At 34.1% G+C, this 16,200-nt stretch overlaps 2 protein-coding genes and 1 non-coding gene across 3 annotated transcripts; 1 reads left to right on the forward strand and 2 right to left on the reverse strand.

Moving 5' to 3' along the window:
* Positions 1-183: 183 nt before the first annotated feature.
* Positions 184-255, reverse strand: TRNAP-AGG (transfer RNA proline (anticodon AGG)). Its single transcript has one exon. It is a non-coding gene; the product is annotated as a tRNA-Pro (tRNA).
* A 797-nt stretch (positions 256-1,052) lies between these two features.
* Positions 1,053-4,254, reverse strand: LOC140839837 (cell number regulator 8-like). The gene is made up of 3 exons (XM_073206797.1): positions 3,901-4,254; positions 2,828-3,030; positions 1,053-1,460 (listed from the first exon to the last, which is right to left on the reverse strand). The coding sequence occupies exons 1-3, from the start codon at positions 4,145-4,147 to the stop codon at positions 1,221-1,223; spliced, it is 690 nt and encodes a 229-aa protein (XP_073062898.1). The 5' UTR covers positions 4,148-4,254; the 3' UTR covers positions 1,053-1,220.
* A 6,255-nt stretch (positions 4,255-10,509) lies between these two features.
* Positions 10,510-15,701, forward strand: LOC140839838 (DEAD-box ATP-dependent RNA helicase 57-like). The gene is made up of 12 exons (XM_073206798.1): positions 10,510-10,761; positions 10,914-11,037; positions 11,323-11,441; positions 11,627-11,721; positions 12,906-13,002; positions 13,176-13,256; positions 13,331-13,563; positions 13,972-14,166; positions 14,317-14,407; positions 14,560-14,682; positions 14,760-14,910; positions 15,331-15,701. Exons 1-12 carry the CDS (start codon positions 10,681-10,683, stop codon positions 15,534-15,536), a joined length of 1,596 nt encoding a protein of 531 aa, XP_073062899.1. The 5' UTR covers positions 10,510-10,680; the 3' UTR covers positions 15,537-15,701.
* The last annotated feature ends 499 nt before the right edge of the window (positions 15,702-16,200 follow it).

A 16,200-nucleotide genomic window follows, 5' to 3' on the forward strand; every position in this document is an offset into this window, starting at 1 on the left:
CAATACAAAAAAAAAATATAGTGTAAATATGGATTTCATATCAATAAATACCGTAAAAAATGTTAATAGATTTTGATGAAGCCCGTAATTAGGCCCATTATGTATGCCATTATTTCCTGATGATAAATGTTGGGCTCAGCTAATTGAAGTTCAAATAGAAAAGAAGCAAAAGTAAAAAAAAAAGGGGCATTCCGAGAATTGAACTCGGGACCTCTCGCACCCTAAGCGAGAATCATACCACTAGACCAAATGCCCTTTTATGATATCTTTAAATTTGTTATACTATATTTATATATATCTGTGATGTTGCTTGAATTCGACTCAATCAACTTTTATTGTCTCTCTGAGCTAATTATTAAATAATAAACTAACAAAATTGATACATCTAAATAAGTGAACGACGACCAAAAACTTGTGTAAGATGATCTCACGGGTCGTATTTGTGAGACGGATCTCTTATTTGGATCACTCATACAAAAGTATTACTTTTTATCCTAAGAGTATTACTTTTTATTGTGAATATGGGTAGAGTTGACCCGTCTCACAGATCCCGTGAGACAGTATCTCTATTAGTTTGAAAAAGAGTTTTTTTTTAACCGTTAATTATTTTTTTAAGAAACTGACAAATGTTATTTTACAGATTTCTCATGAAAAATAATGACGGAAAATATATTAGTAATATTATTTTATTTAATCCCACATCATCCAATTCTAAACCACCTTTTGTCTCAATTCATTATTACCACATACATTTATTCAGCCAATAGAAAGAAAAAATAATAACCAATGGAATATACATGCGAAAAAATTAATATTCGGATTTATTTTGAAATATATTTGCGGAAATGTATCCAAATTATATATAATTGTAATTTAATTTCTAAAAAGAAAAGAAATAGCAGAAATGTATATATCAATATGAGTATTTTGATCATTTTTTAGAAGAAGAAAAATTAATAAATCATTTTAAAATGATAATATCTTCCATCTATATTATTTATCTTTATTTCTTAATTTCTTATCACATTATTTATTTATTTTAGAAGAAGAAATACCCATATTTGAAGTTTTGATTTAACAGATACCAAATATAACCACAATGTTACAAACTTACCAGACAAACTAACAAGAACACAAGACACATGAAGCAATCCAACAGAAGGATACTAAGTATCACAATGTTTTCTATATTCGATTCGTATAAGATGCTCAACACAAATTTAGCCCACACGCCCCATGGTCTGGCCACCCGGCGGAATCATGGCCAAGACCGGTCGAGTGTTGAATCCAGGATGATGAAGCCTACGACGTACCTCACGACCTTCTTGACAAAGGGCACATGGATGGCAAAAGACGTGAGTAGCAAAATCGCAGGCCGTTTCGCATTGCTCCCGATGAACTTCATCTTCCACAAAGCTTCCACAGCACCCACATGATCTGCTAAATGCCTCGCAGCTTCCCTGTTGTTGTGCAATGTGTTTAGGGTAAGATAGAAATCTACCATAGACCAGACAACCAATTCAAGGCGAGGTCATTAATTTGATAGTAGAACAGGAAATCTAGCGTTAAACAAAAGGCATAGCAAATGATAATACTACAATTCAAGTATTTACAAAAGTTTAGGGCCACATTACTATTTCAATGTCATATATGCAACTCTACAGCACAATGAGGGTAAGTGCTGCGAACTTGTGTTGCCTGTGGAATACTGGAAGTCTTTGCTTGGCTCGTGATCGTGACACAACAATGGTAAAGTGAAGATGTAGCGCCCTAGAAATTATGGCTAGAACTCGAAAGAGAGTAGCTGAAGGAAAACGGTTTAGGAAACAAATGAAATCAGCTTTCATTTATAGACTGCATTTGGAATAGTTTAGAATATTCGAAATCAATCTTATATGTCACGTCACGTGCTATAATCTCATTCGTCTAGTTGGATTTCTCGGGATAATGAAATTTGAAGTAGATTGGGTGGTCTATTTTAATTTCGATGATTCCGGATTATCAATTCTTTAATAATGCTTAATTAACAACTCTTTATCCATCTCCTAATTAGTAATTCATTCAAAATAAGGATTCGGGTCATTAAAGAAGATGCTGATGATAGGTTTATAAACTAATAAATCTCTCCTTGCACACATAAACCAGAAAATGCAAGACATATTTCTTCTATTTGCATGCAGTGAGTGTATGAGGCATGAATCATAAATTTTCTACATGCTTATCATAAACTGGGGGTGACTATCAAGTTTGGATCCGTAGTAAAGAGTGAGACATTAAAATGCATGACAGTGATCCAGTTATCTGCTGTGAAACATGAATATAGATAGGAGTGTATACATATTTTTTACTGTAAATCGTCATGCAAAGTAGAAACAATCGCATTCAATGGTAATTTCATTTGTTGATCTAAAAACATGACAGCACTAAGGGATCAAAACAAGCTGTTCACGCGGAATGATGACTGAAAAGTATTAGTCAAATTTTACAGACAAATAGCATGTCCGGATTCATGCCACCCTCAGTTAAACAGAATTAAAATTTTAATCACGATTCTCTAAAAATTTAAACCCCAAAATGCCTAAGATGGCCTGCATTCTTCCTCGCCTAACACAAAGTGCTTTGCCACCAACAGTCACAAGTTAATACATTGATATCCATATTTTGACTTACTTCAAGATAGCATATTGCAAGTTGCAACCATCGTAAATTTGGTAAAAAATAGATACAGAAAATAGCATTTGGAAAAATGCATTTTTGATTGTTTAAAAGTTAAAGGCAAACAGCACAAGGTCAAAATATGGCATGAAAATTTAAAAACAAAACCAACCTCTAGGTTAAACTTCCGTCGCATGGCAGTACGGGTGGGATAAGAGAACCAGGGTGCAAGGCAGTTCCCACCGAAAAATGAATTCCCAATTAAGTACAAAGCGGTGTATGGCAAGCAATGATTTGCAAAAGTACCGGAAGTGGATCCGAGTCTCTCAACATTGCTTCCATAGAGCAAGCAAGGGGCGATACTACCCAGCAAACCTACTCGATGCAGAATAATCAAACACTCTATGAAGAATAGAAACAAAAAAAATTGGGAAAGTTACGTTTTCCAGATGTACTGTCAAAACAACGCAATATGCTTTTGAAATCTTAATGAAATTCACTGGAAGCAATGAAGCAGTTGGACAAAACAAAGAGGAAGTAGCGAAATATGACCACAAACATGAATAATTTCAAGAAAAATTATGTTGCAGAAAGAACATGATCAAGAGAAGACACCAGATATTTGAATAGTTTGAAAGGACTAAATCCACCGGCGCATCATAAAAATACAATTTCTTCACCATCAAAACAGTAAGCAAGAACATATGAAGAAAACACATAAAAAAAATAAAAACAAGAAACTTCACAACTTTTTCAGAAAAAACAACGACCGCTGTGCTGAGTAGTCTTTGTATTCCAATTTACTTTAATTAGCAAGTAAAGTTCAAAGGAGCATGAAGCATTTAGAGGGCACAAAGGCATTGGCTTTATGATCCTAAAGCATAGGTGGCTAGGTGCACCCTATGGCGGACTTTTAAAGACCAGAGAAACTCATTTGATACAACTAGGTTGATGCATGATCAAACAAATCGTGTTAGTTTTTCAGATATCCCCCTTTCCTATATACGTTTTCTCGATCATATCTTTCATTTTATTTACTATGTCACACAATTAAGAAACAAATTTTTTTCTGCCTAATCAACACAAGCAATTCGATTCCATTTAAGCCAATTTTGTTTGACTTTTTACCTTAAGTCAATCATGACCAATAAGGGAATGATCTGCAAACACGTGATTCAACAAGCCAAATATATAAAAAATAAATCTTGATTTGTGCAGGACAATTATCAGGAAAGAATGACTCACAAACTTCAAGATCACTGCTACAAAACTCATCGGTTCTCCCAAGACAAGCGAAGATGCCGGAATCCCATTGGGACCTCTGCATATGGACCTCACCAACCGGAAGCCCATCGGCAGTCCAGCCAATCGACACCGCTGCAGGAGGATGAGCTGCACCGTTCTTGGCGGTGGGCTTCTTTTCATCCTTTGCAGCCTCAAATTCTTGGGGTTGCTTGGGAAGCAAAGGGTTTGATTCCTCGAAATTCGCCATTCGAATAACGCAGAAAAATGTCGAAATCTGAGTTGTGCGTCGTGGTAAGTTAAGCGGTGAGATCAAGAAATTCTTTCTCGAAATGCTTATCTCGCCACGCGGTTGCGGCCTGCTGGCTATTATTAATTTATTTTTTATTGATATATATATTTTAAATAATTAAACAATAGTTTTCATTGGGTAGAGTGGGAAACAATAAAAAAGAATATCTGTGGGGTGTATTTTTGGGATATGTTATTAAAATTACTCGATGATAATTCGAGACATTTTTTTATTAAAATTAATTATTTCATTTTAATACAATTATTTTTATTAAAATAACTCATAAATTATATTGTGAAAACTGAAATTTTAAGTTATATAAATTCCCAAAACTCTATTGATTCTATGATGCATAACAACTCGATCATAGATTGAAATTAGAGTAGGTCTTTTGTGAGATAATTTTACGAATCTTTATCTGTGGGACATGTCAACCATATCGATATTTACAATAAAAAGTAATACATTAGCATAAAAAACAATATTTTTTCATAGATTGACCTAAATAAAAGATTCGTCTCACAAAATACAACTCGTCAGACCGTCTCACAAGTTTTTATCTTAAAAATAAATAAATATAATGACTTAGATGTAAATGATTTAAAATATATTCGAATAAATAATATCAAGTTGAAATAATTAAAGAAGAAGACACCTAAATAAATTAAAGAGAATTTGACCGCGTGAAGCTCTCGTTTTTCTCCTTTTCTTTTTAACATTAGCATTGAAACGGTCAATCTCTTCCTATGATAAAACAATTAAAAGATTTATATATACTAGTAAAAAATGCACATGCATTGCATGTATTATTATTATTTTTAATTTGATCAAATAATAGTAAATAATTAACACAAAATTTTTTTCGATTTAGAAAAGTTGTTCGATTTAAAAGAGAAGTTTTGTTTTGTTTTTTTTTCTATTTAAAATATGGGGTGACTTGAAAAGATTTTTAGTAGGATAGAAGGGTAATTATGGAATTAAATATTTTGGTGTCCTCAAAGTAGTTATTCTAAGGCCCTCACACTTAATATAGAAGTATAGATAACAAAAGTAGATCTATTCCATATATTAAGCGAAAAATAATATTTTTGACATAAAAAATATAATAGGTATATGATAGGTTGAAAATTCGTCACATAAAATTTAACATGTGAAACTGTCTCATAATATTTTTTGTGTAAAAAGTAATACTTATTGATATATAAGGTCAAATAATACATTCATATCACAAAATTGATATGTATGAGTTTTTTTTTTATAGTGATTTGGAATTGTTTTTATTAATGACATCACTATTAATATGTATGACAACAACTATACATATTACATTGTTTATTGTGAAATATAAAAACCAAAATAATTGCTAACTGATTACATCAAACTCTAGTCATAACTCTATATATAAGTTACCTATTTAACTAAAAAACTCATGACAATATAATTATTTTAAAAATCTCTAAATCTAGGGCAAAATACATATTAGTAGTTATAAACTCAAATAGTACTAATTTGAAATAGAAAAACTTAAATGAATCACATCAATTCTCCCTTCAAAAATGTGATTCACGGGTTCCTCGATCATGATCAGCCTCGAAAATTCTTCTCCTGAAAACAAGGTTTCATGAAGAGAAGATCTATTATAACAATCAAATAATTGATATAAAGAATAAGTAAGGGTGATTTTCATCTTTTGTGCAATGTTTTTTTTATGTTGACTAATAAGCTTATAGTTTATATGACACTAATATTCAACGGATGTGACGGTCTCACAAGTGTAAAACTCAATTATAACATATATCTTTCAATTACAAAAATTACAAAACATATATTTCATATTTATCGCAACTCCATAAAACAACTCTATTATTTTTTATATATTAATGCAACAAATCATTTTCTAATCTTCAAATTAATCACACGATGTTAAAAAATCAAATATCCCAACATCTTCTCGTAACAAAATATTTATTTTCGAAAGAGAGATTTTACATGTTTTTGGGCCTCTGGAACTCTAGATCCATGATCGGCCAAGCCTGCTATTGTGTCGACATTGGGCTGATCCGCAGCCAGATTTGGTGGCGGGAGATACGTGTGAGTCTCTGGGCCTCGATAATCAATATCATAAACGTCAGATTCCATACTTTTCACTTGCGATTTCCCTGAGAAAAACACACACGACTCGCATTCATTTCCTAACAAATCCGAGTAACCCAATCAAGATTATTGATACCCCATGGATGAGCCCATTACCCTTGGCTCATCTTTAGTCCAAAGGGAAGACAGACCCACGAAGGACCTTAGCCCAAATAGAAGACAGGCCCACCAAAGGCCCATGTATTCTCCTATAAATACCAGGTTTGGGTGTTCAGTTGATGAATTCACTATATTGTTTTCAGCAGCACCCTTAGCTGCTCCCCCGATATAACCTCAGTCACTGACTTGAGCGTCGGAGGGGCTACGCCAGGACACCTGGCCCCCTCTTAACGGTCTTTTTCTTGATTTCAGGCTCAGAGTCATCTTAAAGCCCACGTCTGAACTAGTGACGCTCGTTGGGATCGGACCCTAGATTTCCCGTGAGTATCAATTATGATTTCAAAGTAACCACGCACAGGACAACAAACTTACGGAGACATCATAGTAAAAAGAATATGGAATGGGAGAAAACCTGCGGAGAAACTCGGTGGCACGACGATGATAAAGAGAAGCAGTGTTCCGATGAGTCTAGCCTTAAACTCCATGTCCCAAGATATCGATGTAATGGATTAACTCCCCTGTCTTTTCTTTTTGTTTGTTTTGGGCGATTTTTCGTAAAAGAAAGACCAAATTTATGTATGGAGAAATAAGAATGATATTTGAGAGAATTCGGTAAGTGAGAGCATCACCATCTGCACAGCAATATATTTCAATGACCTGATTGGGATGTGTCGGTTGGTGACATTTATATAGTGTGAGATCTGCACTTTCATATATCATTCAGTGTTTAGATGTGGAGAAAGAATGAAAAGATAACCATTGTATTATATATTTGGTCAAATATTTTTTTAATAAAAAATTTATTATAAGATTCGTATTTATATTTACCGAGACAATGATTATTTATTAATGTATAACAATTTAGCCCACGAGACAAAAACTTGTGTGAGACGGTCTCACGAGTCGTATTTTATGAAACAGATTTTTTATTTGTATCATTTATGAAAAATATTATTTTTTATGATGAGAGTATTACTTTTTATTGTGAATATCGGTAGGACTCACCCGTCTCACATAAGAAGATTCGTGATATCGTCTTAACACAAAACATGAGATTCAATATCCTTGTATCATCCCGACAATTGATTCATTCATGATCATCACAATACTCCACGAGCAAACAGTGCCTTATAAATGCATGCATGTGATCAATAATATATTATTTTCAAACAAACCATATATATTTAATACATACGACGAAGGTCTGATCAAATTTAAACCTCGTTTCAAAAATTATATATATATATATATATATATATATATATAATATTCTGTATATATTAACAAGAATATTGTGAATGGGATAAGTGTACCCATTGTCGTTGTGGGCAAACTGTGGACATTCCCATGTGTGTATTATTGAAAATGTCTTAGATATACATCCCATTCACCGGACCACCGTTTTGGCTGGAGTTCACTACGCAATAGTCTATCATTTTATGCATGTCATTGTTATATATAATATAATAATATAAATATCGTGAATTCCCCAACTTTTTCTGCATAATCATCATTTCGTCACGTTATATATGTTCCCATATTTCGTCATCATTCTGAGAAATTTTTGGTAAGTTTGTAATGACACATTCTAATTTCTTCTTCTTTTTTTTTTAAAAAAAAATTTGGAATGTGGGCATTTTTCTTTAATTGCACTTCTGAGTGATGATCAAGTTTGGCGTCATCATTCATTAATCTTTTGTGACCATTTGTAGTTGGGAAATTTAATACAATGCTGGGAGAGGACTAAGGATTTATTGGGGATGAGACGTTGTTTTCCCATAGGCTTGGATGGCATAGATAGCCCGTGAATGGCAAAAACTTGTATGAGACGGTCTCACGGATCATATTTGTGAGACGGATCTTTTATTTGGGTCATCCATGAAAAAATATTACTTTTTATGCTAAGAGTATTACTTTTTATTGTGAATATGGGTATGGTTGACCCGTCTCACAGATTAAGATCCGTGAGACGGTCTTACATGAGACATACTCCCCGTGAATAAGGTCGACGCGTGAATTTATTAACATATATTTCAATTTACTTTGGAGTACAATCCTGAATTTTTCAAAAAAATTATCTTAAATTTGAATTTGTTATGGTTCAAAGTGCTGCTAGTTGCAACCGGTCAATGGGGAAAATTTAACTTTTACCCCAACTTTATACATACTGAAACTAATATTTCATGTTTGATTCCCATGATAAAATGATCCGTAATTGGATCTTATATAATAAAACTCGAAAGTGGTAAGCGTAGACATGATATTTTGAAAAATAAGAGTTCAAATTTATATCTTTCTTGATACGACCACCGCGTTGCGTCTCTCGGTCCGTCAATTATTACTGTTCAAGATATAACAAAATACGTAACTCCGTGGTTGATATGTCACGCGGTTTATCTTGGACCTTAGATTACATGTTGCGACATTCATGAAACACACGAAACATCGAGACAGAATTGGTGTAATAGGATTCTCCGATATTTCCCCGCGAAGGTGCCAGATTTGTAAAGGCATTGATTGGGTGGATGTGTCAGTTTTAGATGATGGGCCTCTTTTTTTAAATTATCGAATATCGGGTTTTTAAATTTCAGCAGGAAAGTGGTCCACTTTTTAGTTGTTGGATTTTAAATTATGGTTCTGAATGTTCATTCTTAGAGAATAGAGACGATCATTTTCATAAGCACTTCATTTTGTAAATCTTGACTTCATATTGAGTTAGTATGGAATCTACACGCATTCATGCGGGTCTAAGTTGGCGAGTTAATCAATCAAGGTTCAAGCTCGAGTTTAGTTTGACTCAGATAAATTGAACTTTGGGAAGGAAAAACAGTCTAGTTTTTAGCACGATTTCACTCGTGTAAAACTGGTTAGGGTTTAATAAACTTAACAGGTTTGGGTTCCATTGAACCGGGTTTTATAGTTTCGTTATTTTGCTTTGCACCTCGAGTTTACGAATGTGTCACCATGTCAGTTAGGTTTGGGGCTCCGATGGTTCGTAAAGTCGACGTGTTTTAGTGGGCCTATGTTGGGCTTGATTTGAAAATTATATTCACCAAAGCCCAGTCCAGCACACCGAAGCCCAACAGAGCATCGGTGCCGAGTCGAGCTTTGCGTTCCAATCGAATAAAAAGATTGGACACTATTTATATTTGGGCGTTTGAATTTAAGAAGTTAGATTTTTATTAAGGATTTTTTTTGCATTCAGAGAGTTTAATGCAAAAAAAAAAAAAAAAAAAAAAAAAATTCTTATTTCGATCTACATAGGGGAGGAATTTCCATACACATGGAACAATCATCTCAAAGAGTGAGTATGATACATTCAAGAACGATACTAACGTGAAAAGGTCGTGCAAATCAATCAAAAGTTATATCTGGCTCGTAATCAGGGCCGTCTTCAGAAATTTGGAAGCCTTAGACTATTTTTTTAGGTGAATGTTTTATATAATTTTTTTTAAAATTAAATATACAAATATCACATAAAAACTGATGATTTTTTTTTCGGGCTTGATTTTCTTATTGATTAAGTCCACTTTCAAATTTTAAAAAGCCCAAAAATAAAGCCCTAATTATATTAGAGGTCCTAACAAAAAGAGAGGCCCTAGGCGACTGCCTAGGGCGCCTACCCCTAGAGCCGTGTCTGCTCGTAATCTAGGATGATTCCACGTTGATTTGAAGAAGAAAATCAAACCCAAAGTTTCTTTCTCCATATTTCGTGTTTTGGAAATGAATAAATGTCTTTAATTTCTTGAAATCCTCGTTTTTAAATCTTTAAAATCATGTTTCAGCTGAGCAGGCACTGCAAGACATAATTTGATGTGCTAGGACACCTGCCCTGTTTCACTACAGGCACTGAAACGTCTTGTGTAGACACCTTTCATGTCTTTTGACGAACGTTGAGGCACCACCACATTCTATAATCTAAAACTAATATTTTGATATTTAAAATTACATAAATGTCGATTCCTCTATCAATTCTATATATGTGCAATAAAACATGTGAATATTTGATCATTCATCATCATTTAATTAATAACAATAATAATAATAATAATAATAATATCCCAACTAAGCGGTGCGCTAGCTAAAACCCTAATTCCCAGCAGGCCTTCGATACATCATAAAATATACCGAGAAGCCATCAAATTTATGCCTCGGAAACAATATAATATATACAAAAAGAAATCGACCATTGTTGCGTAGTCTTGAATTATATTGTCATAAATTCTCTAAAAAAAATAATGGAAAAGGACGGCTCTTTTTTGTTCTCCGGCATCAAGTTCAATCGCCAGAAATTTTCCGGTGATTTTGCTAGATTCAAGGTATTAATTAATTGTGCAGAATCAAGGAAACACGGCATGTTGTGAATTTTATTGATTGTGGCTTGCAGGTTTTCTTGAATCCGTAGCTCTTTAATATGTGAACTTTTCTCGAATTTAGTTTTTTTTTTCTTATTTGGTGCAACCCTGAATAGGTGAAAAAAGAGGATGATGGTGTTGCAGATAAGCCTAAGTTGATTGAAAATGGGGATATTACCACGGAAGAAGGCACGAAATCACGTGCTGAGAAGAAGAGAAAAAGAAAAGCAGTAGTTTCAGGTATTTTTCTTTTCTTTCCCATGTTTTATTGGTGTTAATGGAAATGAAACAAACTAATTTTGAAGTCCTTTTGTTTGAGAGGTGATATTGTTTCACTGTTTTGGAGTAAATACTTGTAATTGGTTATGTGAGCTAGAATATAGTGCAAATTTCAAAAGCATACAACCAATGGTGTAAATATAGATTTTATGGATATTTTAGCTGTTGTAATTTGGTATTGGGTAAGCGACGTGTGAAGCTTGGCTTCACGGTCTAATTTTGTTTTTCCATTTAAATGGTTTTTAGATCCAGTTGAAGGCTTCAGCGTGTTTAAACGTTCCAAATTGAAAGCTGAAGATGAAATAGGTGACGGGAATGAAGAGGAAATTCTACTCAGAAAGAAAGAGTATCATCGTCGATTGGAGGTTCTCTATCGGACACTCGTATTTATTTCTTCACGGGTTCTATCATATTTTCATCCATATACGAAAATCATAGTTGCATAGGACTGAAATATCTTGATATTATTTTTTTTGCTAGAAACTTTTGTATTTTTTCAATATGCGAAGGCAGGTGAAATTAACACAATCTTTTGTTTGTGGTGTTTTAGAGGGACGCTCTTTTTCGGAAGAAGCATAATATTCATGTTTCTGGGAGAAATATTCCATCGCCACTTCAGACGAGCTTCACGGAGTTGCGATCAAGGTAAGAAAAGATTCATTTGTTATTACTCGATAGAATTTTCCTTCTGTTTCGGTTTTTGATTTGTGTATTTCTGCCATAATATATTGGTTTCATTTCCTAGTTCTTTAAACATATCCATGCATCTAAATTAGATTGTTGAACTGTGGGTCAGGTTGGATACAGAAGCACTTGGTTTAGAAAGAGTTTTTTATCGTCAGAAAAAGAAGATGTTTTGTGTTTAGATAAAATATACTGAGAGAGTTTATCTTTTTTACTTTGAAGTTGAAACTCTAAAAGCAACATTTTTTTTACTTCTTTCTTTCCAATTGTTCATTCAATTCAAGTTTTCTTTCCAAACATGGTTTTTCTGTTTTTTTTTTTAAATCTTGTTTCTCCGTCCAAACACTCTTAATATTAGGATATGAAGGTAAAAAAACGAGGCCGTAAACTCACCTTCTGAAGGTTTAAAATCACCGTTTGCTCTTAAAATGGTCATCAGACAATCTTCTGTCTGAAAGAATTAAAACAAAGAGTTATGTGAGATCTGGCTGTTTAAGAACTGGGGTAGTTCAAAATTTCAAATATTGCACTCTTATATTAAGAGCCTTCTTTATAATGAGCTGACCTTTTAATCAACAAGGAGTATAGTTTGTTATACTTGCTCAATTGAATAAATAGTTCCTTCATTTTAAAACCAAAAAACTTTGGAATCAATACCACTGACCAACCAAAAATAAGTTGTCGAAGCAAGTGCATTTACCTTGGAAAATATGTTGGGCTGAGTAGCTGCTGTATTTTGATTGTCGAGTATAGTAATAGAGATGTCTCTACATTTAAGGGGGTACAGCGTTTCTTTAAAATTATATTTTTTAAAGGTTGTGAAAGGGTTGGAATACCTGACCTTGCTTCTTGCCAAGCAATCACCGAAACAATACAGTAATTAGACCTTTAATGCCACCCAAAGAACATCACCAAAATTAATATATGATTGCTGAATTAATCATAGGTAGTTTCTATATTGTGTATGAAAGGACTTGATTTTATTTTTTAAACCAAAACGATAGTTGTAGAGACGTGTCTTTTTTCATCAATGTATGTTGACAGAACGAAATTTGTTCAGTTATCAACTGCTTCATGTTGTTTTTTCCCGTATTTCTTTGCCAAATTATTTAGACGAAGAGTTAGTGGAAACTTCTTCTGGGCAGGTATAATTGCAAATCATACCTACTGCGCAATTTGGCTGATCTGGGTTTTGAAGAACCAACACCCATCCAAAGGCAGGCTATTCCAGTCATATTACATGTATGATCTTTCATTTGGGTTGTTGCTTCTTCTTTATTTTTTTGGGCTCGACTGGCTGTCATACATCGTGGAATTATGAGCTTCCACTGTTTATCCAAATGTTGCTCTGATGTTCGTGTGTATGCCATTATTATTTTTATTTTTAATGAATTTATTTTTCTACTGTTTTCCAGGGAAGAGAGTGTTTCGCTTGTGCTCCTACTGGTTCTGGAAAAACTTTTGCATTTGTCTGCCCAATACTTATGAAACTTCAGGTATGCAAACATCAGGTTTTTATGTGTTCTAAATTTTATTTCGAAAATTCTACTTAGCAATCTCTTGTCATCAGCATGCTTCAAAAGATGGTGTTCGGGCAGTGATTCTTTGCCCCACTCGTGAATTGGCTGCTCAGACAGCGAGAGAATGCAAGAAGTTGTCCAGAGGAAAGAAGTTTAAAATCAAATTAATGACCAAACAGCTCACTAAAAGTGCTGATTTTTCAAAATTGCCCTGTGATATTCTCATATCTACACCTTTTCGGGTGCAGTTTGCTATTCGCAAAAGAAAACTTGATTTGAGCAAGTAAGATCTCTATTCTGTCATTGTTGTTTGTGTCAGGTCTTAATGTCTAGGCTTCTCCAAACTGCCAAAGTTTGTGATAGAAATATGGAAATATTTATTTGGTCCAAATTTGTAGCACCTTCTCACCTTAAACTAAGAACTATTGAAAAGTGATAGCGTCTAATTTGTGTTAATATGCGGCCAAATGTATTGTACTTAGCGTTTCTGTGAGGCCTAATATGTCTTTTATCTGTTGTTACTTGAGTGGATAACTATGTGTGCACTAGCTGATTCTTTTCATTCTGAACCTGAATATAAACTTTCTAGTTTTGGGCCAGTAGGAAGTAGGAACTGTGATTCCTATTTCACCTCTGATTTTGAGAAATATCCTTAAGATTGTTCAATTGTTTTTCTTTTTGTTGTGTCCAGGGTTGAGTTTCTCGTCTTGGATGAATCTGATAAGCTTTTTGAGTTAGGCTTGGTTGAGCAGGTTGATGCAGTGGTCAAAGCATGCTCAAATCCTTCTATCGTACGCTCATTGTTCAGTGCTACTTTACCTGATACTGTTGAAGAGCTTGCACGCACGATTATGCATGATGCTGTCCGTGTTATCATTGGCAGAAAGTAAGAATTGATACTTGGGGAGATATATCATGTATTTATCCTGAGCTGGCTGCCGCACTTGTGGAGAAACATTTGTCAAATTTATCGTCTCATGTTGATAAAAAATAATTTTGTTGTGGCTGAATTGATTCTCCTCAAATGTTTGAACAGAAACTCTGCTTCTGAATCAATCAATCAAAAGCTCATATTTGTAGGAAGTGAAGAGGGCAAGCTTCTTGCTCTCCGTCAGAGCTTTGCAGAGGTATAAATATTACATCCTAGTTGGCCAATTTCTTCGGTTTTCCTTATCTCTCTATAAAAGCTAATCTACAAGTGTGTTTTTGATATATTACTGTAATTGGAGAGTAAAAACACGGCTTCATCATTTGAGATGACCCAAAATATTTGGTGCAGAGTTTGAATCCACCTGTGTTAATTTTTGTCCAAAACAAAGAACGAGCTAAGGAACTATATGACGAGCTGAAATATGACGATGTTCGAGCTGATGTCATACATGCCGATCTTTCTGAAATACAGGTATATTGTTTAATGAGTGGTTGAAATGTTTGAATTTTTTGCTTCAGGATTTCCATGACAGTTATCACTATATGCAGAGAGAAAGTGCAGTCGACAACTTTCGGTCAGGAAAAACGTGGGTTTTGATTGCCACCGATGTTATTGCCCGTGGAATGGACTTTAAAGGCGTCAATTGTGTGATCAACTACGATTTTCCAGATTCGGCCGCCGCATACATTCACAGGATTGGTACGTTAAATGTTGAATGCCCAGTTCTTTTTTTCATCTCATGCCCTCGTTTTTCCTAAAAGAGGGTATTTCGATGGCATCAATTGTGCCAACCGTCTTGTCCTCTTTGACCGCACAACGATCAAAAGTGGCGCTTGAACTGTCATATAGTTTAGAAGACTTGATTAACACCATCACTATCAGCAATAGTTCTGGATACAATGGTAGTTGTTCAATCCTATAATTGGTGTACTAGCCGAGGGGGTACATGTTATGCCTCATTATTGCAATTTAGTTCAATTGTAGGAGACGGGTGGTGTCAATCAGTCCACTTTCTTGTTTGGCTATTAATTACATTGAAATCTATCTTAAGTAGCCTATTTGTATTCTGTTCAAATTATTCCTTGTGTTTTTTACCAAGTTTTCTGACATTTCATAAAGGTCGTTCGGGTAGGGCTGGGAGACACGGAGAGGCGATAACCTTATACACCGAAACCGATGTTCCATTCTTAAGGAACGTAGCTAATGTCATGACAGCTTCTGGGTGTGAAGTCCCGGCTTGGATAACTTCTTTACAGAAGAAAAAATGGAGGAAACATAGGCCTCAAAGGGAATCAATTTCTACCAAACCTGAAGATGAGGAGTAATACATGATCGCTTTGGTGCAATCACAGCTTACACATTTATCCCAGTTCTGAAACATATGTCAAAGGCAAGTGTTTATTTTTCTTTCTGAAATGGTTCTTTTCTCTGCATGTAAGAATTTATTTATGTCAATGGATTCCTTTGCCCTCGACAATTTTTATTTCCTAGCCAGCATTCATATATATAATATGCATTTTTGTGAAATTCAACAAGAAGCCTATGTTGCGCACACAAAAATCATATTTCATATGGTACATAAAAAATTAAATGTCTGATATTTATTTTTGTGTATATTATTTCGTTAATCGTGTTCGTCTACCTTTTTTTTTCCTGGACGACAGTGACTAGTTCTCGTGATTATAATTAAATCAGTTAATCCCTTTGTTCGTATTCTTAATAAATAGTTTTGAAAAATTATGTGAATGACTATAACATAGTTAAAACTAAAACGAAGGATCATTTTTAAAGTGAAGTCCATCAAATCTAACATGTAACATATAATTTCTCGAAGGACTAGTTGTAAGAATCGTAAAATAATTACTCAATAAATTCTGGCAACAATATTTTTCATTAATTTCCAAAACCTAAACCTGAATATATTAGAATAACCCAAAATTTCGCGAATATAAAGTTAGTAAATATAAATCATATTAAACTTGGTGTTTC

This window comes from Primulina eburnea, chromosome 8, assembly GCF_022965805.1.
Source record: "Primulina eburnea isolate SZY01 chromosome 8, ASM2296580v1, whole genome shotgun sequence".
Taxonomy (NCBI): domain Eukaryota; kingdom Viridiplantae; phylum Streptophyta; class Magnoliopsida; order Lamiales; family Gesneriaceae; genus Primulina; species Primulina eburnea.